This window comes from Chlorocebus sabaeus, chromosome 12 (assembly GCF_047675955.1).
Source record: "Chlorocebus sabaeus isolate Y175 chromosome 12, mChlSab1.0.hap1, whole genome shotgun sequence".
Taxonomy (NCBI): domain Eukaryota; kingdom Metazoa; phylum Chordata; class Mammalia; order Primates; family Cercopithecidae; genus Chlorocebus; species Chlorocebus sabaeus.
Genome location: NC_132915.1, coordinates 61,476,580 through 61,502,065, shown reverse-complemented (window position 1 = coordinate 61,502,065; position 25,486 = coordinate 61,476,580). Strand labels below are relative to the sequence as shown.

General features: G+C 38.5%; 1 protein-coding gene across 1 annotated transcript in view; it reads left to right on the top strand.

Annotated features, from left to right (window-relative positions):
- The window catches only part of RIGI (RNA sensor RIG-I), a 71,138-nt gene that overhangs the window by 15,114 nt on the left and 30,538 nt on the right, over positions 1-25,486 (top strand). Inside the window, exons 2-9 of the mRNA XM_007969032.3 lie at positions 10,588-10,722; positions 18,543-18,724; positions 19,977-20,124; positions 21,080-21,199; positions 23,074-23,181; positions 23,581-23,734; positions 24,255-24,513; positions 24,826-24,988. Coding sequence (XP_007967223.3) covers positions 10,588-10,722; positions 18,543-18,724; positions 19,977-20,124; positions 21,080-21,199; positions 23,074-23,181; positions 23,581-23,734; positions 24,255-24,513; positions 24,826-24,988 — 1,269 coding nt within the window. The remainder of the gene's footprint in view (positions 1-10,587; positions 10,723-18,542; positions 18,725-19,976; positions 20,125-21,079; positions 21,200-23,073; positions 23,182-23,580; positions 23,735-24,254; positions 24,514-24,825; positions 24,989-25,486) is intronic.

Here is a 25,486-nt window from a genome sequence, read left to right as displayed (position 1 = left end):
ACTTGCTTTATGAATCTGGGTATTCCTGTATTGGGTGCATATATATTTAGGATAGTTAGCTCTTCTTGTTGCATTGATCCTTTACCATTATATAATGCCCTTCTTTGTCTTTTTTGATCTTTGTTGGTTTAAAGTCTGTTTTATCAGAGACTGGGATTGCAACCCCTGCTTTTTTTTTTTCTTTCCATTTGCTTGGTAAATCTTCCTCCATTCCTTTATTTTGAGCCTATGTGTATCTTTGCATGTGAGATGGGTCTCCTGAATACAGCACACCAATGGATCTTGACTCCATCCAGTTTGCCAGTCGGTGTCTTTTAATTGGGGCATTTAGTCCATTTACACTTAAGGTTAATATTGTTATGTGTGAATTTGATCCTGTCATTATGCTGCTAGCTGGTTATTTTGCCCATTAGTTGATGCATTTTCTTCATAGTGTTGATGGTCTTTATGATTGGTATGTTTTTGCAGTGGCTGGTACCGGTTTTCCTTTCCATATTTAGTGCTTCCTTCAGCAGCTCTTGTAAGGCAGGCCTGGTGGTGACAAAATCTCTCAGCATTTGCTTGTCTGTAAAGGATTTTATTTCTTCTTCACTTATGAATCTTAGTTTGGCTGGATATGAAATTTGGGTTGAAAAATCTTTAAGAATGTTGAATACTGGCCCCCACTCTCTTCTGGCTTTTAGGGTTTCTGCAGAGAGATCTGTTAGTCTGATGGGCTTCCCTTTGTGAATGACTCAACCTTTCTTTCTGGCTGCGCCTAACATTTTTTCCTCCATTTCAACCTTGGTGAATCTGACGATTATGTCTTGTGTCTTGTGGTTGCTCTTCTCGAGGAGTATCTTTGTGGTGTTCTCTGTATTTCCTGAATTTGAATGTTGGCCTGTATTGCTAGGTTGGTGATGTTCTCCTAGATAACATCTTGATGAGGGTTTTCTAACTTGGTTCCATTCTCCCCGTGACTTTCAGGTACACCAATCAAACATTGATTTGGTATTTTCACATAGTCCCATTATTTATTGGAAGCTTTGTTCATTCCTTTTCATTCTTTTTTTCTCTAATCTTGTCTTCATGCTTTATTTCATTAAATTGATCTTCAATCTCCAATATTCTTTCTTCTGCTTGATTGATTCAGCTATTTATACTTGTGTATGCTTCACAAAGTTCTTGTGCTGTTTTTCGGTTCCATCAGGTCATTTAGGTTCTTCTCTAAATTGGTTATTCTAGTTATCACTCCTCTAACCTTTTTTCAAGGTTTGTAGCTTCCTTGCATTGGGTTAGAACATGCTCCTTTAGCTCAGAGGAGTTATTACTCACCTTCTGAAGCCTACTTCTGTCAATTTGTCAGTCATTCTCTGTCCACTTTTGTTCCCTTGCTGGTGAGGAGTTGCAATCCTTCGGAGGAGAAGAGGGGTTCTGGTTTTTTGAATTTTCTGCCTTTTTGTGCTGGCTTTTCCTTATCTTCATGGATTTATCTACCTTTGGTCTTTGATTTTGGTGACCTTCAGATGGGTTATCTGTGTGGATGTCCTTTTTGTTGATATTGATGCTATTCCTTTCTGTTCGTTAGTTTTCACTATTCCTTTCTGTTTGTTAGTTTTCCTTCTCATAGGCCGCTCAGCTGCAGGTCTGATGAAGTTTGCTGGATGTCCACTCGAGACCCTGTTTGCCTGGGTATCACTAGCAGAGGCGGCAGAACAGCAAAGATTTCTGCCTGTTTCTTCCTTTGGAAGCTTCATCCCAGAGGGGCACCTGCCAGATGCCAGCTGGAGCTTTCCTGTATGAGGTGTCTGTTGTCCCTGGTAGGAGGTGTCTCCCTGCCAAGAGGCATGGATGTCAGGGACCCACTTGAGGAGGCAGTCTGTCCATTAGCAGAGCTCAAGCACTGTGCTGGGAGATCTCATGCTCTCTTCAGAGTCAGCAGGCAGCAACATTTAAGTCTCCTGAAGCTGCGCCCACAGCTACCCCTTTCCCCAGGTGCCCTGTCCCAGGAAGATGGGAGTTTTATCTATAAGCTCCTGAGTGGGGCTGCTGCCTTTTTTTCAGAGATGCCCTGCCCAGAGTGAAGAATCTAGAGAGGCAGTCTGGCTACAGTGGCTTTGCCAAGCTGCAGTAGGCTCCACCAAGCTGCAGTAGGCTCCACCCAGTTCGAACTTCCAGGTGGCTTTGTTTACACTGTGAGGGGAATACAGCCTACTCAAGCCTCAGTAATTGTGGATGCCCCTCCCCCAACCAAGCTTGAGTGTCCGAGGTTGACTTCAGACTGCTGTGCTGGCAGCGAGAATTTCAAGCCAGTGGATTTTAGCTTGCTGGGCTCTGTAGGGTTGAGATTTGCTGAGCTAGACCACTTGGCTCCCTGGCTTCAGCCTGCTTTCCAGGAGAGTGAATGGTTCTGTCTTGCTGGCATTACAGGTACCACTGGGGTATGAAAAAGACTCCTGCAGCTAGCTCAGTGTCTGCCCAAATGGCCACCCAGTTTTGTGCTTGAAACCCAGAGCCCTGGTGGTGTAGGCGCCAGAGAGAATCTCCTGGTCTGCGGGTTGCGAAGACTGTGGGGAGAAGCATAGTATCTGGGCCAGGGTGCACCACTCCTCATGGCACAGTTCTTCATGGTTTCCCCTGGCTAGGGGAGGGAGTTCCCAGACCCCTTGTGCTTCCTGGGTGAGGTGACACCCTACCCTGCTTCGGCTCGCCGTCTGTGGGCTGCACCCACTCTCTAACCAGTCCCAGTGAGGTGAACTGGGTACCTCTGTTGGAAATGCAGAAATCACCCGCCTTCTGTGTTGATCTCTCTGTGAGCTGCAGACCGAAGCTGCTCCTTTTTGGCCATCTTGCCCTGGTTCCTAGTCAAGCATTTTTTTAAGAGATGATTTTCATATAGTTAATAATAATAATTTGGTTTAAAATTTTAGACTGAGTCTGTAAGGAGCTAGGGAAAATTATGATAAATAAGAGTTAAATCCCTTACCTCAAAAGGGGGAGACTTAAAATATTACCATTTTCCACTTGCTTCTGTAGTTTTAAAAAGCTATATGAATGGTTACAGATAATGATACAATTTAAATGATGTTATATATGTTTTGTTGTTCTTGAAGGAGATAGGAAAGGGAAATATAAACAAGATAACACAAGGAAAACGTTGTATCAGCTATGGCCATGTAATTAGGTCAAATATCTTTTAAATAGGTGTAAATGAGTCAGCAGAATCCAGGTTTTGGTCATCTGCCAGAGACCCGTGTAAAGTCTAATAACATAAAAAATGAAAACGGGGGCCAGGCTTGGTGGCTCATGCCTACAATTCCAGCACTTTGGGAGCCTCAGGTGGGAGGATTGCTTGAGCCCCAAAAATTGAGCCTATGGTGAGCTATGATCATGCTGCTGTACTTCCGCCTGGGCAATGGAGCAAGACCCTGTCTCAAAAATAATAAATAAATAAAAAAGAGATAAAGAAGGGACAAAAATATATTAAATAAATGTATACAAAAAGAAAGCAAGAATTATACTTAAATCGCACTAGTGGAAGGTATTAAGATAAAATGATAAAGGTATTAAGATATCACAGTGAAGAATTGGTACACATAAATCTTTGTTTATTAAATATTAGAAAACATCAAGAAATATGGGAATTATAAGATATCTTTATTAGTACTGCTAAGTCAGATAAATGATAAAGGTATAAATGATCTGTTTAATAAGGTTAATTTAATGTCTATGTTTTCCATTTTGTATCATATAAAGAATATATCCTTCTCCTCCAATTCTTAAAAAGCTTTGCCAAAGTGATCCTATATGAGTTACAGATAAATATTTAATAAATTCTCAAGGCATAACTTTTATGAGTTTTATTTTCAAGTTTGTAGGCTCTGTGACTCTGGGCAAATGTCTTAACTCTTGTACGCCTCAGTTTCCTTATTTGTAAAATCAGAATAACAACTATGTTTGGGTGTTTTGGAAATTAAACTGTATGGCATTAAATTACGGTTAGCTATTATTCTATATCCCAGAAATTAATCATAGGTTTAAAAAAGTATCAAGTAATTTCAAAGTAACATTCTTTTGAGTAACTCCTAGCAGAATGAGAAAATCTAAACAAGTATAGCTACTTTCAAAACTAAGCATGGCAATCAGCCAACACATTATATATTTTAAGATGCAATATGCTTTTAATCAGAATTTATAGCCTAAATGGATTTATTGGTATTTCAAAAGAATGAAAACTTATGAATTAATTAATTTGACAGAAGTAATTGCAAAAAGAAGAGCCAGTTAACTCCAAAGACAGCAAACTGGCTAAAATAAAGAACAAAAACAAAATTCCCCCAAATTACCGGAACTAACAGAGTTCATTCAGTCTTGTTGCAATAGATACATAAAATAAAAACGGAGGCCACGCATTTTTATCTACTGGAAAACAAGTGAGATTATACTAGAAAAACAGTATTTTCATATACTGGAAAAACGAGCCAGATTATATAACATTTGCCTAAATGCATAAAAGATTCTTACAAATCCAATTTAGAAAAAATATGAATGATCCCTCAAAACTAGCTGTGAGACATGAACAGGAAATTTATTCAGGAAAAAAAAAAAAAAAAAAGACATTGGCCAAAGGTGGAAGAAATGCCACAAGAAATCATTAAAAACAGTGAAGTGTGTTTGGTCGGTCTGTTTTTTTCTCTCAGTTTTGCAAAAGTTATGAAGATTGAGCAAATTCAGTGCTATGGAGGGAAATATCATTCATACGCTATGGATGGAGGGTAAGTTAGTACAGTTTGGAAGGTAGTTGGGGAAAATATATTAACATTCATTCATTCCTTCATTGATTCATTCCTTCATTTATGGATTGATTGATTGAGACAGAATCTCACTCTGTCACCTCTGTTGGAGTGCGGTGGCACAATCTCAGCTCACTGCAATCTCCACCTCCCAGGTTTAAGCGATTCTCCTACCTCAGCCTCCTGAGTAGCTAGGATTATGGGTGCAAGCCACCACGCCTGGCTAATTTTTCTATTTTTAGTAGAGATAGGGTTTCACCATGTTGGCCAGGCTGGTCTTGAACTCCTGACCTCAAGTGATCCACCTGCCTTGGCCTCCCAAAGTGCGGGATTACAGGCATGAGCCACCGCGCCTGGCCTCAACATTTAAAAGCATTTACCATTAAACTGAGGAATTATACTTCTGAGAACTTATTCCAGGGAAAAGTTGGTAAAGCAGGTAAAGACATAGATGTGTCTGTACTAAACACATTTTAGTTACCTATTAATAAGGAATACATTAAATTATACTACATTTATGTGACATAAAACTATGCAGCCACCAAATGTTGATGTAGGTACATATTTATTAATAGGAAACAACATCTGTAATCCATTGAGTAGAAAAGAGCAGATTTGTTAAATCTTATTTATTTAAAACTATATATTTATACACATAATCAGATATGTAGAAGGATGGTTTCTAGAGGATATTACATGTGACTGAAGATAGTCATACATTTAACAAAAATATGCTGAAATGATATGAAGAAAACTACGAAGTCCCTGAAGAGAAATCTGACTCTGATTCGATTGAGGAAGAGACAGCCTACATTTCTGCATGGGGACTATAGGTTTGTAAACATGTCAGTTCTCCCCACGCTAATTTATAGAGGGCAATCACAATAAATATACCAGAAAGTAAGTTAAAAGAAAAAGCACGCTGAAGAACTTCTTAATTTTTAATGTGAGTATATATTAATGTATTCCTCATTAATAGGTAACTAAAATGTGTTTAGTACATACATATCTATGTCTTTACCTGCTTTACCAACTTTTCCCTGGAATAAGTTCTCAGGAGTATAATGTGAAAGATACCCTTGAGGTCTTCTTTTGATTCCCTCTGCAGAGGCAACCATTGTTACGAAGTTGATTTACATTTTTCTTATTTATGCCTTTTTACTTTATAATGTGCATCTCTGTCCACATACCTTTTGGGTTCAACTCCTTTTTCTATTTTCTATTAGAGTGATCAAGTTTTTCTCTCTTCCCTATTTTTTTCTAGGCTGCTTTGGAAGCTCTAGATTCCATTGGTTAACTTTAATTGTGACACATATATCTATTATATATAATAGATATATAATATGATATATAATTATATAAAATATGTATGTTATATAATATATAACAATATTACATATTATATAACATTATAATATTATATATTATATACTATATATGATATATAGTATATATTATATACTATATATAACTTATATAGTATATATTATATACTATATATATAACTTATATAGTATATAATATATGTAATTATATATAATTAATGTTAAAATTATAATATATTAAAAATTATATTAAAATATAAATTTAATTTATATAAAATAAATTTATTATAAATAAAAATAAAATTTTAATTTATATAAAAATATAAATTTAATTTAATTATATATGATTATATATTATATAAATATATAATTATTTAATATAAATATATTTATTTATTTAATATAAATATAATTATTTATATAATATAAATATAATTATTTATATAATATAAATATAATTATATATAATTGTGTATCATTAATATATAATCTATTATATATAATATATAATATATAAATTATATAAATTATAATAAATTATACATTTAATTTAATAAATCTATATATATTTAGTATATAAAATAATTATATATGATATATAATATATATGATATTATATATTATATATGATATTTATATCAGTATTATATGATATATAATGTATCATATATAATTATTTTACATACTAAATATATATTTTATATATTTATTAAATGTATTAAATGTATAATACATATATATGTTTTTGAGATGGTTTTGTTCTGTTGCCCAGGCTGGAGTGCAGTGGTGGGATTTTAGCTCTTAGCTCACTGCAGCCTCCACCTCCGGGGTTCAAGTGATTCTCCTGCCTCAGCCTCCTGAGTAGCTGGGATTACAGGCACTGGCCACCATGCCCATCTAATTTTTGTATTTTTTTAGTAGAGACAGGGTTTCACCATGTTAGCCAGGCTGGTCTTGAACTCCTGGCCTCAAGTAATCCACCCACCTCAGCCTCCCAAAGTGCTAGGATTACAGGCGTGAGCCACTGTGCCTGGCTGTGACAAGTATATTTTATCAGTGAGGATTTGGTCAGGGACCAGAGACACTAATGAGTGTTATGGCTGGATATAAAACTTTTGATTCATATTTTTTTGCCATCTGTGGAAAGCAAAGGGAGCTTATCCACACTCTCCCCATGCCCACATCTAGCATCTCGTTTACTGTAACCCTCTCTGCAATCAGATATTGTGATTACTGACACTAGTTACATCGTGGAAAAGGAGCACTGAAGCCATGTTTCTCCTGGAGAACTTGCATGGTTCCCTGGAAGCTGCAGGACTTTTCTTACTCACAGGTTGTCCAGGATGTTTCAAGGCAGACCTGGGGGTGTGTGTGTGTGTGTGTGTGTGTGTGTGTGTGTGTGTGTTTGAGATGGAGTCTTGCTCTGTTGCCCAGGCTGGAGTGCAGTGGCACGATCTCAGCTCACAGCAACCTCTGTCTCTTGGGTTCAAGTGATTCTCCTGCCTCAGCCTCCCGAGTAGCTGGAATTATAGGCACTGACCACCACGCCTGGCTAATTTTTGTATTTTCAGTAGAGATGGGGTTTCACCATGTTGGCTGGTCTCGAACCCCTGACCTCAAGTGATCCACCCACCTCAGCCCCCCAAAGTGCTGGGATTAGAGGTGTGAGCCACTGTGCCCAGCCTCAGATTTTTTATAATATTTTGGAGTCAAAGGCCAAGCGTGATTCTGGAGAGGCACCAGGTGGGCACTATTCTGAATATCCATTCCTTTGGTAGCACTTTCCGGACAATGCATGAGCCAGGTACTGTGCTGACGATTACAAGATAAATGTTCCAAGTCACAGTCTCAGGTGGAAAACAGGCCCACATTTACTATGTACTATGCAGTATAAGTGCTTTAGTCAGTAGTCAGTAAAGAGCTTTAGTCAGTAAAGAGACTGAGAAAGCAGAGAAGGGATCAAGAAATTCTACCTTGAGAAGCTAAGGTTGACATCACAGTGGGCCCTGGGACAGCAAAGGTAGTGGGAAATACTGTTAAAGATGAGGTTTTGTCTGCATTGTTGATGCTTTTGAGGAAATTGTCACTACTCTGTAGCAGCAGATGTTGGGGCCAGGTAGTGGGATGGGCCTGACCACATGCAAAGTAAATGTGAACTGCCCAGGATACTGCAAGGCAGTTTATCTGGGAAGGCGGTAGCTGTGGCTGGGATAAATTTGCGTCTCCACGTGGAATATCTGTAATGGCTGGTAGCATGTCGAAAGGAAGCTCAAGCAGCAGGGAGGCCTGGGAACAAAAGTACAGCTGTAAGGACTGGGCTTAGGAACAGAATGAACTGACTCAGTGGAATACGGTAGGATTGTGGGTCCAGGGAAGCTGGGATAGGTGACAAGATAGGTTGCTGTTACGGGTTGAATTGTGTCCCCCCGACCCAAAAGATATGTTCAAGTCCTAATTCCCAGTACTTCAGAATGTGATTTATTTGGAGATTGTGTCTACAGAGGTAATTAGTTACAATGAGGTCATACTAGAGTAGGGCAGGCCCCTAGTTCAATCTGACTGGTGTCCCTCTAAGAAAACAGCCATGTGAAGTCATAGAGACAACGAGAATGTCGTGTGAAAACATAGGCAGAGACTGGAGTGATGTGGCCACAAGCCAGAGAAACGGAAGGCACAGTTGGAGGGAGCATTGTCACAAGCCAAGGAATGCCAGCAGCTACCAGAAACTGGAAGGGCAAGGAATGCACTCTCCCTTAGAGCCTTCAGAGGAAGCATGACTCTGCTGACACCGTGATTCACAATTCTGGCCTCCAAGAACAGAGAGAATAAGCTTCTATTGTTTAAACCACCTGGTTTGTCCTAATTTGTTATTGCAGCCACAGGAAACTCATACAGAAGGCTAAAATGAAAAAGATGATAAGAAGTATTGGCAAGGATGTGTGGAAATTGGAATCCTCTTAGATTACTGGTGGGAATGTAAGATGGTGCGGCTCCTTTGGAAAATGGCTTGACAATTCCCTACAACGTTAAAAATGGAGTTACCATAAGAACTAGAAATCTCACACCTCTGTGTATACTCAAGAGAAATGAATATATACATCTTCACATAAAATTTCTCATGAATGTTCATAGCATGTCTATTTGTAATAGGCAAAATGTGGACACAACTCAAATAACCACTGAGGAGTGGATAAACAAAATGTGGTGTGTCCATACAGTGGAATATTATCTGGCAATAAAAAGGAATGAATAATAACATGCTACAACATGGTTAAACCTTAAAAACATTATACAAAGTAAGACAGGCCAGACACAGACTATGTATTGCATGATTCCATTAATATGAAATGTGTAAAATAGGCAAATCCATGGAGACTCAATTTGATTAGTGTTTGCCTGGGGCTAAGGAGAGGGAAAGTAGGGAATGACTGCTAATGGATATAGGTTTTCTTTTTATAGTAATGAAAATGTACTAAAATTAGATAGTACTAATGGATTCACCGCTCCAAAAACCATTGAATTTTATTTTTTGAAAGGGATGATTTTATTGTTGTCAAGACAGAGACCTTGGCAGAGATGCCTTTAAGTAGAGCAAGATTATAAGGCATTCCTTCTTCTCTTCCTTCATTCATTAAACATACCTTTGTTTATTGTCTATTATGTGCTAGGTCTTCTTCTAATCTATGAGAATATAGTGGTTTACCAGCCTGACAACTTGCTTACTCCCTTGGAATTTGCATTCCATCAACAATGGAAAAAAACCCAGAAAATTATCAAGTATTAGGTCATACCAAGGTAGCATTTTTGTTACTACTCCTCAGGTATGAAATTAGTGTACAAAGTTAGAATGACCACCAGCAGTTGGTAGATAGTTTTCTCCCAAAAAGACCATGAAAGTATCCCTTACTTACTTCCTTCTCCTTTGCTTGTCCTATTTCAAGACAAGTTTTCACTCTGTTTCCCAGGCCGGAGTGCAGTGATGCCATCATAGCTTACTGGAACCTTGAACTCCTTGGTTCAAGTGATCCTCCCACCTCAGCCTCCAAAGTAGCTGAGACTACAGGTGTGAGCCACCACACCCAACTAATTAAAAAAATTTTTTTTCTAGAGGCTGGGTGCAGTGGCTTACACCTGTAATCCCAGTACTTTGAGAGGCTGAGACAGGAGGATAGTTTGAGGCCACCATAACTTCTCCCTTTTTGCGGGGACATTTTTTTACACATCTTCAAGAAATTCCTTTTCTAGAATGTGTGCTCAGACCTCCACACCAAACTGGAAGTTTCCAGAGAGGATGGGAAGAGTGGCTTGGTGAAGAATGGGCATAGTCGGCCTGGGCAGAGGTTTTGCTACTTCTCTAAAGATTCTTCCAATGCTGTGACTTGTTACAGTTCCTGTCACTATTTGGGAAGGTCTCGTGATCCTTTTCTGGTTTTTCTTCTAATGATTAATAGTTCTGCAATTTGATGAGTCATTTTTGCTTCTGTTTGTAGAAGAGGTGCAGTATATTCAGGCTGAGAAAAACAACAAGGGCCCAATGGAGGCTGCCACGCTTTTTCTCAAGTTCCTGTTGGAGCTCCAGGAGGAAGGCTGGTTCCGTGGCTTTTTGGATGCCCTAGACCATGCAGGTTAGTTCATTCTTTTTAATCACAAATCACAAAACCTTGCTGCCTGACAATACTGTAAAAGTGAAAAGCTATTAATTTTGAAGTATCCACTTATAGTTCATGCCTCTTAGTCTGAGGCAATGTAAAGACTGTGTTTAGGCAGATGACATAATTGTTTACCTGAAACATCCAGCAAAATAATCTGCAGAGAGATTATTGTCACTAATGGAAGAGCAAGATTATTTGGATATAAAACTAATATACAAAAATTAGTTGCATTTCTGCCCAATGGAAGCAAACAAAAAATGTAATCCAAAATGAAGTATCATTTCTAATAATAACAATTGTAATATATTTAGGAATAAATCTAACAAAAGATGTATAAGGTCTGAATGGAGAAAATGATAAAATGTTACTGAAAGATACTAAAGAAGTCCTAAATGGAAAAACATACCCATCACATAGAGAATGAGGCTTGAGATCATAAAAAATGTCAGTTCTCCCTACATTGATCTGTATATTCAATATAATTCTAATAAAAATCCTACATACTTTTTCAGAGTGTGGCAAGTTGATTCTACAATGTATATGGAAGAATTATGACCCAACAATAGTCAAGATACCCCTAAAGAAGACAAGTTTAGTAGACTGGGGCTTTTCTTTCTACCTGTCAGCATTTGTTAGAAAGCTACAGGCATTGAGACAGTGAAATGTTGGTTCTGGCACTGACAAACTGACCATTGAAACAGAATAATGACCCTTTAATTAGGCCCATGTCTTTATGGAAACCTGATATATTAGACATCACTGAGAAAGGAGGATTACTGGGAAAGGAGGAGCTATTTAAAAAATAGCATTGATAAACAGAATAATATTAAAAACCAAACAAACTCAAGCTGGACGTGGTGGCATGTGTCTGTAGTCCCAGCTACTCAGGAGGCTGAGGCAGAAGGACTGCCTGAGTCCAGAAGTTTGAGGCTGCAGTGAGCTATGATGGCGCTGCTGCACTCCAGCCTGGGCAACATAGGGAGACCCCCGCATTTAAAAAACAAACCCTGGGCCGGGCGTGGTGGCTCACGCCTGTAATCCCAGCACTTTGGGAGGATGAGGCGGGCAGATTACGTGAGGTCAGGAGTTTGAGACCAGTTTAGCCAACTTGGCAAAACCCTGTGTCTACTAAAAATACAAAAATTAGCTGGGCGTGGTGGTAGTCACCTGTAATCCCAGCTACTCTGGAGGCTGAAGCAGGAGAATTGCTTGAATCCAGGAGGCGGAGGTTGCAGTGAGCTGAGATTGCATCATTGCACTCCAGCTTGGGCAATGAGTAAAACTCCTTCTCAAATTAAAATAAATAAATGAATAAATAAATAAACCCTGTATTTAAAAAACAAACCCTAACTTTCATGCCCATGTGGATACAAATAAATACATACATTTGTATTCCTTACATCAAGTTTATCAAAAACACCATAAAGAAAGTGAAAAAAACAAAACAAAACAAAACAAATCACAAACTCTGGGAGAAGATATTTTCAAAATATAAAATCACTAAAGGATTAGTATCTAGAATATATTAAAAAGGTCTTAAAATCAATTGGAAAAAGAAAACATATATAGAGCAAAAAATTTGGACAAACATTTCAATGAATACGAAGAATGAAAAGTGAATAAATGTATGAAAAGATTCTCAGCCCAATTAGGAATTTGGGAATTGTAGATTAGGAACACAGTGAAATAACATTTTATAACTACCAGACAGCAAAACTTAAGTCCAACAGTGCTAAGGTTAAAGAAGATATTTAATGGAAATCTTTTTTTTTTTTTTTTTTGAGACAGAGTCTCGCTCTGTTGCCCAGGCTGGAGTGCAATGGCACGATCTCGGCTCACTGCAACCTCTGCCTCCTAGGTTCAAGTTATTTTCATGTCTCAGCCTCCTGAGTAGCTGGGATTACAGGTGCCCACCACCATACCTGGCTAATTATTGTATTTTTAGTAGAGGTGGGTTTTTTTGTTTTTTGGTTTTTTTTTTGAGATGGAGTCTCACTCTGTCGCCTAGGCTGGAGTGCAGTGGCGCGATCTCGGCTCACTGCAAGCTCCGCCTCCTGGGTTCATGCCATTCTCCTGCCTCAGTCTCCAAGTAGCTGGTACTACAGGCGCGCACCACCACGCCCGGCTAATTTTTTGTATTTTTAGTAGAGACAGGGTTTCACCATGTTAGCCAAGATGGTCTCGATCTCCTGACCTCATGATCCACCTGCCTTGGTCTCCCAAAGTGCTGGAATTACAGGCGTGAGCCACCGTGCCTGGCCAGAGATGGGGTTTTGTCATGTTGGTCAGGTTGGCCTCGAACTCCTGACCTCAGGTGATCCACCTGCCTCGGCCTCCCAAAGTGCTGGGATTATAGGCGTGAGCTACTGTGCCTGGCTGGAAATCTTAAATATCATTATATGGAGTGTAAATTGATACAACTATGTTGAAAAATAATTTGATATCACCTTGTAGAGTTCAGCTGTCATGTATCCTTCTATCCAAAAGTTTCACTTTTAAGTTTGTGCCCTAGAAGAACTTATACATATATTCCAGAATATGCATATAAGAGTGTTCATAGTATAATTGTACTAACAAAAGCAAGCAAACAAAACTGGAAATTACCCTGATGTCTTTTAAGAGGAGAATGTATACATAAATTTTATAGTATTTACACATGATCCATTAAACTACAATGAAAAGGTGTGAACACATCTATAGATCACAACTCAGGTGAGTTGTAGAAATGTAATGTTAAATTTTAAAGAAAGAGAAACTTACATGGCATAGGATATAATATTTATAAAGTTCCAAAAAGCTAAACTTAACATATTGCTTAGGGAATCAAATATATGCAACTATAAAAAAAATTAAAGTATTGATATATTAAATACAGGGAAGCAGTGACTTTGGCAGGGAGACAGAGGGGTTGGAAAGAGAAGGCACAAAGTATTGGAATATGGTGGGTTTTTTTTTTTTTTTTTTTTGAGACGGAGTCTTGCTCTGTCGCCAGGGCTGGAGTGCAGTGGCCGGATCTCAGCTCACTGCAAGCTCCGCCTCCCGGGTTTATGCCATTCTCCTGCCTCAGCCTCCCGAGTAGCGGGGACTACAGGCGCCCGCCACCTCGCCCGGCTAGTTTTTTGTGTTTTTAGTAGAGACGGGGTTTCACTGTGTTAGCCAGGATGGTCTCGATCTCCTGACCTCGTGATCCACCCGTCTCGGCCTCCCAAAGTGCTGGGATTACAGGCTTGAGCCACCGCGCGCGGCCTTGTTTGTTTTTTGTTTTTGTTTTTTTGAGGTGGAGTCTCACTCCGTAGCCCAGGCTGGAGTGCAGTGTTACAATCTCCGCTCATTGCAACCTCCGCCTCCTGGGTCCCAGTTCAAGCAACTCTTCTCCCTCAGCCTCCCGAGAAGCTGGGATTATAGGCATATGCCACCATGCCCAGCTAATTTTTGTATTTTTAGTAGAGACGGGGTTTCACCATGTTGGTCAGATTGGTCTTGAACTCCTGGCCTCAAGTGATCTGCCTGCGTTGGCCTCCCAAAGTGCTGCAATTACAGGCATCGCACCCAGCTGGAATATGGTAGTTCTTAAATCGGATAGTGGGTTCACATATGTTCCTTTTCTTGTTATAGTCTTTATTATATATGTTACAAATATTCTAGTACATGCATCAAATATTACATAATTTTTACATTTCTGTTTTCAGAGCTATGGTGTTTTCTATCAACAGAAGAATCATGAAGTTCATAAATTTGGAAAGGAGAGCTTTATTTTTCATAAAGGGTTGCAGTCTGTCTGCAGGGTGGCCATTTTGACAGGCTGGGAAGTGTAGCCTCTGGCCAGAAGCAGGAAACAGGCACTTTGGGGTGGGAAGAGTGAAACAGGGATTTACGCTGAACGGGGTGACCAAATATTCAGTAAGCTGCAGGAGGAGTCATGAATATGAAAGTAGAAGCATGCACCTGGGCAGCTGAGCTTCATGCCTTTCCACGGCACCCATGTTCAAAAACTGGCAGTGTTAGCATGATCCATGGGTGGAGTTTTTGGCCCTCTGATGTCAGAAGGTGAAGCAGAGGACATGAAAACTCCCACTGCACATCCTTCATAGACTGGCCAGACCCACTCTGTGGTTGGTGGTCTCTTATCAGGAAGAAACGCTGGTTGGTTGTTGTGTTGAAACTGCTAAAGGGAGGGGTAGTCAGGAGGTTGGTTGAAATCAGCAGTGGAGCAGGTTTTTCCAAAGGGCTGGTTTCTGTTTCTCTTCAGAGAAAGCACTATTTCTCCACTTTGGGGATATGATTAATCTGGATATTATAAGTTATTTTAACCCTTACCAACCTGTTAGGTAAAAATAGTACTTTTAATTTTTATTTTAAAAATTGAATAAAGTTTAGTATTGGAAGTCCTAGTTGGAGCAGTTAGGCAAGGAAAAGAAAGACAAGGTATCCAAATTGGAAAGAAAGAAGTAAAATAATCTGTTTGCAGATGGCAGCATATTTTTTTTTTTTTTTTTTTTTTTGAGACAAAGTCTCGCTCTGTCGCCGGGTTGGATGGAATGCAGTTGTGTGATCTCGGCTCACTGCAAGCTCTGCCTCCTGGGTTCACGCCATTCTCCTGCCTCAGCCTCCCGAGTAGCTGGGACTACAGGTGCTTTCCACCACGCCCAGCTAATTTTTTGTATTTTTAGTAGAGATGGGGTTTCACCGTGTTAACCAGGATGATCTCAATCTCCTGACCTCGTGATCTGCCTGCCTTGGCCTCCCAAAGTGCTGGGATTACAGGCGTGAGCCACCATGCCCGGTCAATGGCAGAATCTTATATGTAGAAAACCCTGAAGATTTTAGAAAAAACTATTAGAACTAATTCAGAAAAGTTTCAGGACACAAAAGCAACACCCCAAAATTAGTCACATGTCTATGTATTGACAAATAATGCAAAAAAGAAATTAAGGTAACAATTCCATTTATAATAGCATCAAAAAGATTAAAATACTTAGGAAGAAACCTAACCAAGGAGATAAAAGATTCATACCCTGAAAACAACAAAATATTGCTGAAAGAATGAAAGATAACACAAATAAATGGAAAGACATCCCCATTCATGAATTAAAGACTTAAGATGCCTATACTACCAAAAGTGAACTGCAGATTCAATGCAATCCCTATCAAAACCCCAATGGCATTTTTCTTTTTTTTTTTGTAGAAATAGACCACTCAATGGGGAAAGGACAGTCTCTTCAGCAAATGTTGCTGGGAAAACTGGATATCCATTTGCAAAATAATGAATTTTGACACTTATACCATGTATTACAGTTCTCCAGAGAAACAAAAGCAATAGGATATATTTGTGTGTATATATGATGAGATATGTATACACATTGTTACTTACATGTATATTTTTGGAATTGGCTCACGTGATTATGGAGGCTGAGATGTCCCATGATCTGCTGTCTGCAATCTGGAGAATCAGAAGAGCAGTTGGTGTAATTCAGAGTCTGAAGGCCTGAGAACCAGGACCTCTGATGTCCAAGGGCAAGAGAAATGATGAGTTCAAGAAAAGAGAATTTGCCCTTCTTCTCCCTTTTTGTTCTCTTTTGGTCTTCAATGGATTGGATGATGTCTGCACACATCAGTGAGGGTGAATTTCTTTATTCAGTCTGACTCAAGTGATAATCTGTTCTGAAAACACCGTTACGGACACACCCAAAAATAATGTTTTACCAGCTATCTGGGCATCCCTTAGCCCAGTCAAGCTGACACAGAAAATTAACCATCACACACTTTATACAAAAATCAACTCAAAATGCATTAAAGACCTAAATATAAGACCCAAAACTGTTAAAACTCCTAGAAGAAAGCATAGGAGAAAAAATTCATGACATTGGAATTGGCAATGATTTCTTGGACATGATATCAGAAGCATAGGCAGCAAAGTGAAAAAATAGACAAATGGGACTATGTGAAACTTACGTGCTTCAAAGGACATAATAGGGTGAAAAGTCAACCCATGGAATGAGAGAAAATATTTGCAAATCATATACCTGATAAGGGGTTAATATGTAGACTATATCAAGGACTCCTGCAACTCAAAGACAAAAAAATCAAATTAAAAAATAGGCAAAGGGACTGGGCGTGGTGGCTCATGCCTGTAATCCCAGCACTTTGGGAGGCCGAGGGAGGTGGATCACCTGAGGTCAGGAGTTCAAGACCAGCCTGGCCAACATGACAAAACCCTGTCCCTATTAAAAATACAAATAGCCGGATGTGGTGGCATATGCCTGTAGTCCCAGCTACTTAGGAGGCTGAGGCAGGAGAATAACTTGAACCCGGGAGGTGCAGGTTGCAGCGAGCCAAGATCATGCCACTGCGCTCCAGCCTGGGTGACACAGTGAGACTCCATCTCAAAAAAAAAAAAAGCAAAGGACTTGAATAGACATTTATCCAAATATGGTATGCAAATGGCTAATGAGTATATGGAAAGATATTCAACATCAGTAATCATCAGAGAAATTCAAAGCCATTATATGATATCACATCACCCCCATTACAATGGTTTCTATAAAAATAAAAACAGAAAATAATGCGTATAGTTGAGGATGTGGAGAAACTGCAACCCTGTGCCTGATTGGTAGGATTGTAGAATGGTGTAACAGCCATGGAAAATAGTATGGCAGTCCTTCAAAAAATTGAAAATATATACCACCATATGATCCAGCAATTCTACTTCTGGTGTATTTCCAAAAGAATTGAAAGCAGGGTATTGATGAGATGTTTGCACATCCATGTTGATAGTAGCGTTATTCGTGATCACTTACAAGGTAGAAGCAACTCAAATGTCCATCAGTGATGAATGGATCAACAAATAATAAAAATATTATTCTGCCTTAAAAAAAAAAAAAAGAAAAGGGAAATCCTGGCACATGCTGCAAAATCCACCTACATTGAGGGCGCTGTGCTGAGTGGAGTAAGCCAGTCACAAAAAGACAAATATTGTATTTTGCCACCTATATAAATTATCTGAAGTAGTCGGATTCATAGAAACAGAAAGAGTGGTGGTTACCGGGAGCAGGGGTGAGGAGAGAAAAAGGAATAGTTGTTTTATAGAGTTTTAGATTTGCAAGGTGAAAAAGGTCTGGATTTTTGTTTTATAACAAAATGAATTTAACACGACTGAACTGTACATTTAAAAATAGTTAAGATGGTAAATGTTTTATCTGTTTTTTACTACAATTTTAAAAAAGAATGAGGTTGAACATCTTATGTATGTTTGTTGGCCATTAGTATTTTTTTCTGAACTTTCTAAATATGATTTTTAAATAAATGTGTTTTAAAGGCATGTGGAATAATATTAAGTAAATTTCCCATTTTCTTAATATTATCTTAGAAAAATTAGAAGGAAAGTTCCTTGGGGTCAGGAATTAAGGTTTATATATCTTTTTGCCTTCTTTACTGCTTTCCACTGAGAAGATATGTAATAAACCTGTTGACTCTGACTTTTTAAAGACAAATCAGGGATTGTAGGTGAAGTCCATGGGGCACTTTGTAAGAAAGATTTTATACTAAGATCAAAATGTAAGACTTCAAAGTTGTCCTTAGTACTTTTTCCCAATAGATAATAAATATTGCTAGAAGGCCTAAAGCGTTGGGTGACTAAAATGAATACTGTTTTCTTTTTGAAAAATCAATGACAATTGGGGGTAATTTACAGATATTTTTTGAATTCTACCACCATACATTCAAACATGATTTCTATGATACTAATCTCAAAGTATTTTTCAGTTGGTTTCATAAAAGTCCACATTTTTTTTCAGGTTATTCTGGACTTTATGAAGCCATTGAAAGTTGGGATTTCAAAAAAATTGAAAAGTTGGAGGAGTATAGATTACTTTTAAAACGTTTACAACCAGAATTTAAAACCAGAATTATTCCAACAGATATCCTTTCTGATCTGTCTGAATGTTTAATTAATCAGGAATGTGAAGAAATTCTACAGGTAAGTTAATATAAAGTACTAAAATTGGGGGAAATAATAATAACATGGGAGGTGTCTTCTGTTTTCTATACTGTTTTAGACCTGAGAAAGATCACTGAAACCCACAAAAGTACTCATAGAATAGTACCTTTTTTTTTTTTTTTTTTTTTTTGAGATGGAGTCTCGCTCTGTCACCGAGGCTGGAGTGCAATGGCACGATCTCGGTTCACTGTACCCTCTGCCTCCTGCGTTCAAGTGATTCTCCTGCCTCAGCCTCCTGAGTAGCTGGGATTATAGGTGCGCGCTACCACGCCCAGCTAATTTTTGTATTTTTAGTAGAGATGGGGTTTCACCATGTTGATCAGGCTGCTCTCGAACTCCTGACCTCGTGATCCACCCGCCTCGGCCTCTCAAAGTGCTGGGATTACAGGTGTGAGCCACCGCGCCCAGCCAGAATAGTACTTTTAATGTGAACTGAATAATATTTATGTCACAAAGTGTTTTTGAAGTTTGCCCTATTTTCAGTTAAAATCACCACAGTCTGTAAACAGTGTTTTATGCAAATTTAAATTGAACAGTTGAGCAGATGAGAAAGGGCTACAGACTCTAGCAGTTAAGTGTTTAGACTCTGAACACAGATGAATTTCGTTAGAATCATAGCTCAACCACTTACTAGCGGTATGATCTTGGGCAAGTTATTTAGTTTCTCTGAATATCTATCTGTTTCCTTGTGTGTAAAATGGAAATAATAATGGTACCTTATTAATATGGTACTTTTATAAGGGTAATGAGATATGTAAATGAGATAATATATATAAAGTACTCATGTATGTCTTGCACAGAGTATGTGAACAATAAACTTTAGTTATTATGATTAGTAAAAGTCATACAAATTCCTCAACCCTGAAAAAAAATTGTTAGTATTTTGTTATCTGTTTCCACATATTGCTATATGCCAATATACCCATGTTGGGAATGGTTGTCAAATGATTATTTTCCTAATATTGCTGATGAGGATAGGTGTAAGAACTCAGAGGCGATGAGAAGGCTTGGCTTGACACAGTGACATCTAGTGTAAAGGAAAGGATGAAGGAAAAAGTATCTTAAAAGATGTGTTGGACGGGGAAAAAATTGTCATGAATATGACCCATTGAACCGTAATGTACAATGGCTTTAAATCAGATAGTATGTGAACTGACATTTCTTCAGTCAAAACTGATAGAGGGAAAGCTTTTGAGATAATTGATCAATAAACTACAGTTGCTTTGCTTAGATTTGCTCCACTAAGGGGATGATGGCAGGTGCAGAGAAATTGGTGGAATGCCTTCTCAGATCAGACAAGGAGAACTGGCCCAAAACTTTGAAACTTGCTTTGGAGAGAGAGAGAAACAAGTTCAGTGAACTGTGGACTGTAGAGAAAGGTAAGACACTGTACCCTCCTCACAGCTCTACTTAGGGCTTCGCTCATTCCAACCGGTCTCTCACATCCCATCAGAGGCGTTTTCCCCTCAGAGAGCCAGAGCTACATCTCTAGTGCGGACCAGCATTCTGGGAGGGAGGCAGTTACTTGCCTACAAAGTTAGTTTGGTTGCATATAACCCCTAAAAATGGACTGGGGAAAACCACTCTCATCCAGAATTAGCCCATCTGGCCCAAAGGATTTGGGGAAGGCAGAATCCGAACTCCCAGTCTAAGTTTAGATTATCAGAGAAATAGCTTGAGAATTCTAGAGTGAAAGGTTCAAACTCCAGGACTTACCCCCTTTTCAGAGTAGATTTCTTGATAGACATCACCTGGTTCTCTTACTGGAAGCCATCTGGAACTGAATCCGACGGGTGAAAGAATTGGTTGTGATTAAGTGTCTGAACCATCATTTGGTTTCTTGAAGCTAACGCTCAGAGCATTGTTTCAAAGGCTGAGTTTGGTAAACATCTGAATATCTGGTCTTAGCTTTCCTAGGCTAAGTTGTTTCAGAAACTGTGTAAATACACATCTGATTTACTGGGTCAAGAGTCAGTCAGAAATGGAAGACACGAATGTCTGCTGAGTCATGCTTCTATTTTTTTTAATTTTTTATTTTTTTGGTGCATACTAATCCCTTGGAGGTCTTGTTAAAATGTGGATTCTGACTCAGTAGGGCAATACGTTCCGCACTTTGAGTAATATAGCTCTAAATTACATTGGAGGTCAACTCCAAATTGAGATTTGAAACTCAAAGTGATTCTTTTAACTGTTTTAAAAGGTGAAGGGGAGTGGTTGTGAGAAATTTTAATAGAAGTTAAAAATCTTAGTGTTATGACCTTTTTGTGGAGCTTTCACCATCAAAACTATAATCAGATTATGTGAAGATTCTAAGACTTTTTTGGTCTTACAAAGGTGTAAAAGATGTTGAAACAGAAGATCTCGAGGATAAGATGGAAACTTCTGACATACAGATTTTCTACCAAGAAGATCCAGAATGCCAGAATCTTAGTGAGAATTCATGTCCACCTTCAGGTACCTGGCATTGTTTGTTCTTTTCCATAATGGTGCTCTTCTGGTATTTGGTGTGGGGACACGTTTTGCAGTACCCAAAGTCACAGCCTTGTGAAAAGGTTTGTAAGGAAAATTAAGAAAGAAAAGAGAATTTATGTTACAATAGATACTTTTTCTATATTTGGAATGCCATTCTCTCCTTCCAGTTCTTCCACTATCTTTTTTTTCTTCTTTTTACTATCTTTTTTTCTTCTTTTACCACTAAGAAAGTATGTGCATGTCTATGGTGGAAATGCAAATAGAGTCTTCACCAAAACCTGATGTCTATGAATTCCCAAATCAGCCTTGCTTTCTAAAGAAATACTACTTCTATTGCTGAGCCACTTGCTCAATTTCCTTTTAGGACCCCTAGGCTGCCTTGCAAGTTGATAAAGTTAGTGTGCTACCCAAATGCACCCAGCTGAGAATTGAGTAGGGGTTGAGATCCAGCCTGTGCATTTGCCACACAGTGCACTGAGGGGCTGTGTGTCCTCCAAAGAAGCTCCTTTTTCTCATTTACACAGAGGCACTGTGTAAGTTAGCTGTGGCCCTGTGAGGCCCCTGTATGCTTCTCGAAGCATATTTTCTTGATGGCTTTATGAGACCAGAAAGTTGTATAATATGCCATAATAAAAAGTTATTTATAAAAGAGTATCAGGAAGGAAATTAGGATTAATAATGAGTGGTGTTAGAAGAAAAATGATACTAGGATAACATCATAAAGAGAAAATGTGCAGATTGCTTCTGCAACTGAATGTTACAAGTATTTTTGTTTTGTTTTGTTGTTGGTCATTTCAGAATAAAATCTGTTACCCCTTGGGAAAAAAAAGAAAAAAAAAACAGTAAAATCAATGAATATGAGTTGCTTTGAATTTTCTGACATGTGAAGATTCTTGCATGTCTTTTGTTGTTTTTTGAGATGGAGTCTCTCGCTCTGTTGTTCAGGCTGGAGTGCAGTGGCACAATCTCAGCTCACTGCAACCTTGGCCTCCTGGGTTCAAGTGATTCTCCTGCCTCAGTCTCCCAAGTAGCTGGGACCACAGGCATGTGCCACCACATCTGGATAATTTTTGTATTTTTTTCTTTTTTGTAGAGATGGGGATTTCACCATGTTGGCCAGGCTGTTCTCAAACTCCTGACCTCAAGTGATCCATCCACCTCAGCCTCCCAAGTGCTGGGATTATAGGCATGAGTCACTGCGCCTGGCCCTTACATGTCTTTTGTGTGAGGTTAATTCACTTAACCTTTTAGAAATTCTCCCTTTCTCTAAAATGGGCAGGTTAGACTCAGTAGATAATTTCCAAAGTCTTTGCTAGCTCTTAACATTTTATATGCCTACCTGTTATTGAGATAAAGCCTTTGATTATTTTTTAAAACTTCTGGTTGTGTCGAGAGAAAATATCGTTTGAGAACCTGAAGAACGACAAAGTGTTATTGCTCCTTAATAAGAAATTGCTTTGAGAATCCAATGTTAACAGTTTGGTTTTCTTCAAATATCTTGGGAGGATTTGTTGCTTTTTTCCATACAGCATTGCCTTTAGTGGACAGGTTGTCTTACCCTGAATTGGGCCATTCTTGCTTTGGTTTCTCTTGTTAGCCTTCCATGATTGTATAAAAAATAATTCATGTTTTTTTTTTTTTTTTTTCTTTCTTGCCATCAATACTTTGTCACTGAGAGAATTCTGTACTTCAAATTAGTGGAAAAGAAAGAGTGGTTACCAAGAGAAAGGATTCTAAACTTTCTCCAGTGAGGCTCTTCTTGCTGGAGTCAGAATTTGTGGACATTAGACTGTAGCTATTACCGTGATTCCTCAGAGCAGGAACTGTTTGGTAATTTTGCTCCTTTTGTATTCCAGAAGTGTCTGATACAAACTTGTACAGCCCATTTAAACCAAGAAATTACCAATTAGAGCTTGCTTTGCCTGCTAAGAAAGGAAAAAACACAATAATATGTGCTCCTACAGGTAAGCCTATTGCCATTACTTACATTGTTTTTCTGTTTGCTTCCTTTTTTTTTCTTTTGTTGAATACTGGGACAGAATGGACAAGTTTCAGTTTTTTCCTTGTTCCATATGTCTTTTGAGAAAACTGTCGTACTAATGTCCTTGTGTATTTTATGGGACATGAGAAGGTAAGAAAAGTGCCCTCTGTTAGCTTGCTTTTGGGTCTTGGCTGTTTGCATGCACCTAGGAAGTAGCTTGATATTTTTTAGTCATAGTGTAAATTCTGTAACTGTTAACCCATCTAAATTATCAATTAATTAGTCAGCTCAGTAGTATTAGAAGAGCCAAAAATAAATGCCTTTCTAGAAAAATATCTAATATATGAGTTACATGTTTTCTTTTTTCCTTACATGTTAAAAGGTTGTGGAAAAACCCTGGTTTCAGTCCTTATATGTGAACATCATCTTAAAAAATTCCCACCAGGACAAAAGGGGAAAGTTGTCTTTTTTGCAAATCAGATCCCAGTATATGAACAGCAGGAATCTGTATTCTCAAAATACTTTGAAAGACTTGGGTAGGTATAATAGTTGCTTCAATTTCTTTTTCTCCAGCTTTGTGTTAATTGATGTGTTTTCTGTTTGGTTTTGAAAAACAACGATAAAAAATTATATTAGATTCAGCTTTTATATAATCCAGATGTAATTCCTTCATGGATTCAAGTCTTTTTTGTTAGATGTACCAGAAAGCTTAAACTCCCCTGGTTTGCCCTTGTATGGGGAGTAAATGACTTCAGGGATAAATCTGATGTTTATGGGACACGTTTAACTTCTTTAGTGATTTTATAATTTATTTGATATTATTCTTTTACGTACTCTTTTCTCAGTGGCTTAATATATACTACTATAAATTACAACTAGCTTGGATTTATTGATCACTTACTATGTGTCAGGCTCTGTGCTAAGGACTTGCCTACAGCTATACTCCTTTTGGACTCAGGGAGAATTTAATCAGTTGATGTTCTGAGCTAGCATTTCATATTTGTGGTTCCTTATTCACATCGTGATTGGTAATATGGAATTTCTGTCATTTCCCAGGTATAGAGTTACAGGCATTTCTGGAGCAACAGCTGAGAATGTACCGGTGGAACAGATTGTTGAGAACAATGACATCATCATTTTAACTCCTCAGATTCTTGTGAACAACCTTAAAAAGGGAACGATTCCATCACTGTCCGTCTTTACTTTGATGATATTTGATGAATGCCACAACACCAGTAAACAACACCCATACAATATGATCATGTTTAATTATCTAGATCAGAAACTTGGAGGATCTTCAGGCCCACTGCCCCAGGTATCTCCAAAGTCAGACGAATACTTCGGAAGAGCTATAATCTTCCTAACTCCTATTTTCTTACTCTTGTGGCCACATTGAAGATGTCCTTCTCAAGTCCTGAGTCCATATTGTACAACTCATTATGAATTTTGTTTCCTTAATTCATTTGTTCACTTAGTAAATATGCATTATGCGCCTCCATGTGCCATACACTGTGTGTTAGTAAAAACAAAAAACAAAAACTGTACTCCAGCAGGAAAGTTATATGAGGGGTTGTGGAAACATGGTACCATTTCTCAGACATCTCATGATTTTGAATGCTCCTTACAGGTCATTGGGCTGACTGCCTCGGTTGGTGTTGGGGATGCCAAAGACACAGATGAAGCCTTGGATTATATCTGCAAGCTGTGTGCTTCTCTTGATGCGTCAGTGATAGCAACAGTCAAAGACAACCTGGAGGAACTGGAGCAAGTTGTTTATAAGCCCCAGAAGTGTAAGTTGGATCCAGTAACAAGCCCTTTGAGATTTTGTTACTCTCTGCTACCTCTGGTTCAGAGCCATCTAGACGAACACTGAACTTTGACTCTTTCTCTGTTTAGTAGAAAATATTTAACCCCAAACTTGAGTAATAGTCACATTTTTAGCCTCTCTAACTGAGCTCTCATCCCAAACAATGGATGAACCTCAGAAGTGGCCTGTAGAGAGCAAACGTTCTTCCTCTTTGGTTCCAAAAACCTCTTATAAATGTACTAGCAATGCAAAAGAGGTGATGAGAGAATTTAGACATCAGATAGCCAAGAGCTGGGCTCACTCAGCCTTTTCCCATGCTCTGTCCCTGCATGATCATCACTGTTTGAATATGTATTTGATCATTTTAGTTGAAATAGAATGATCTGAATTCATTATGTCACTCCTCAAAAGATCAGAGACGATTTTTTAATAAGACTAACAACTGTTTATTGATGTTATTATTATGCTAACCCTGCAAGGA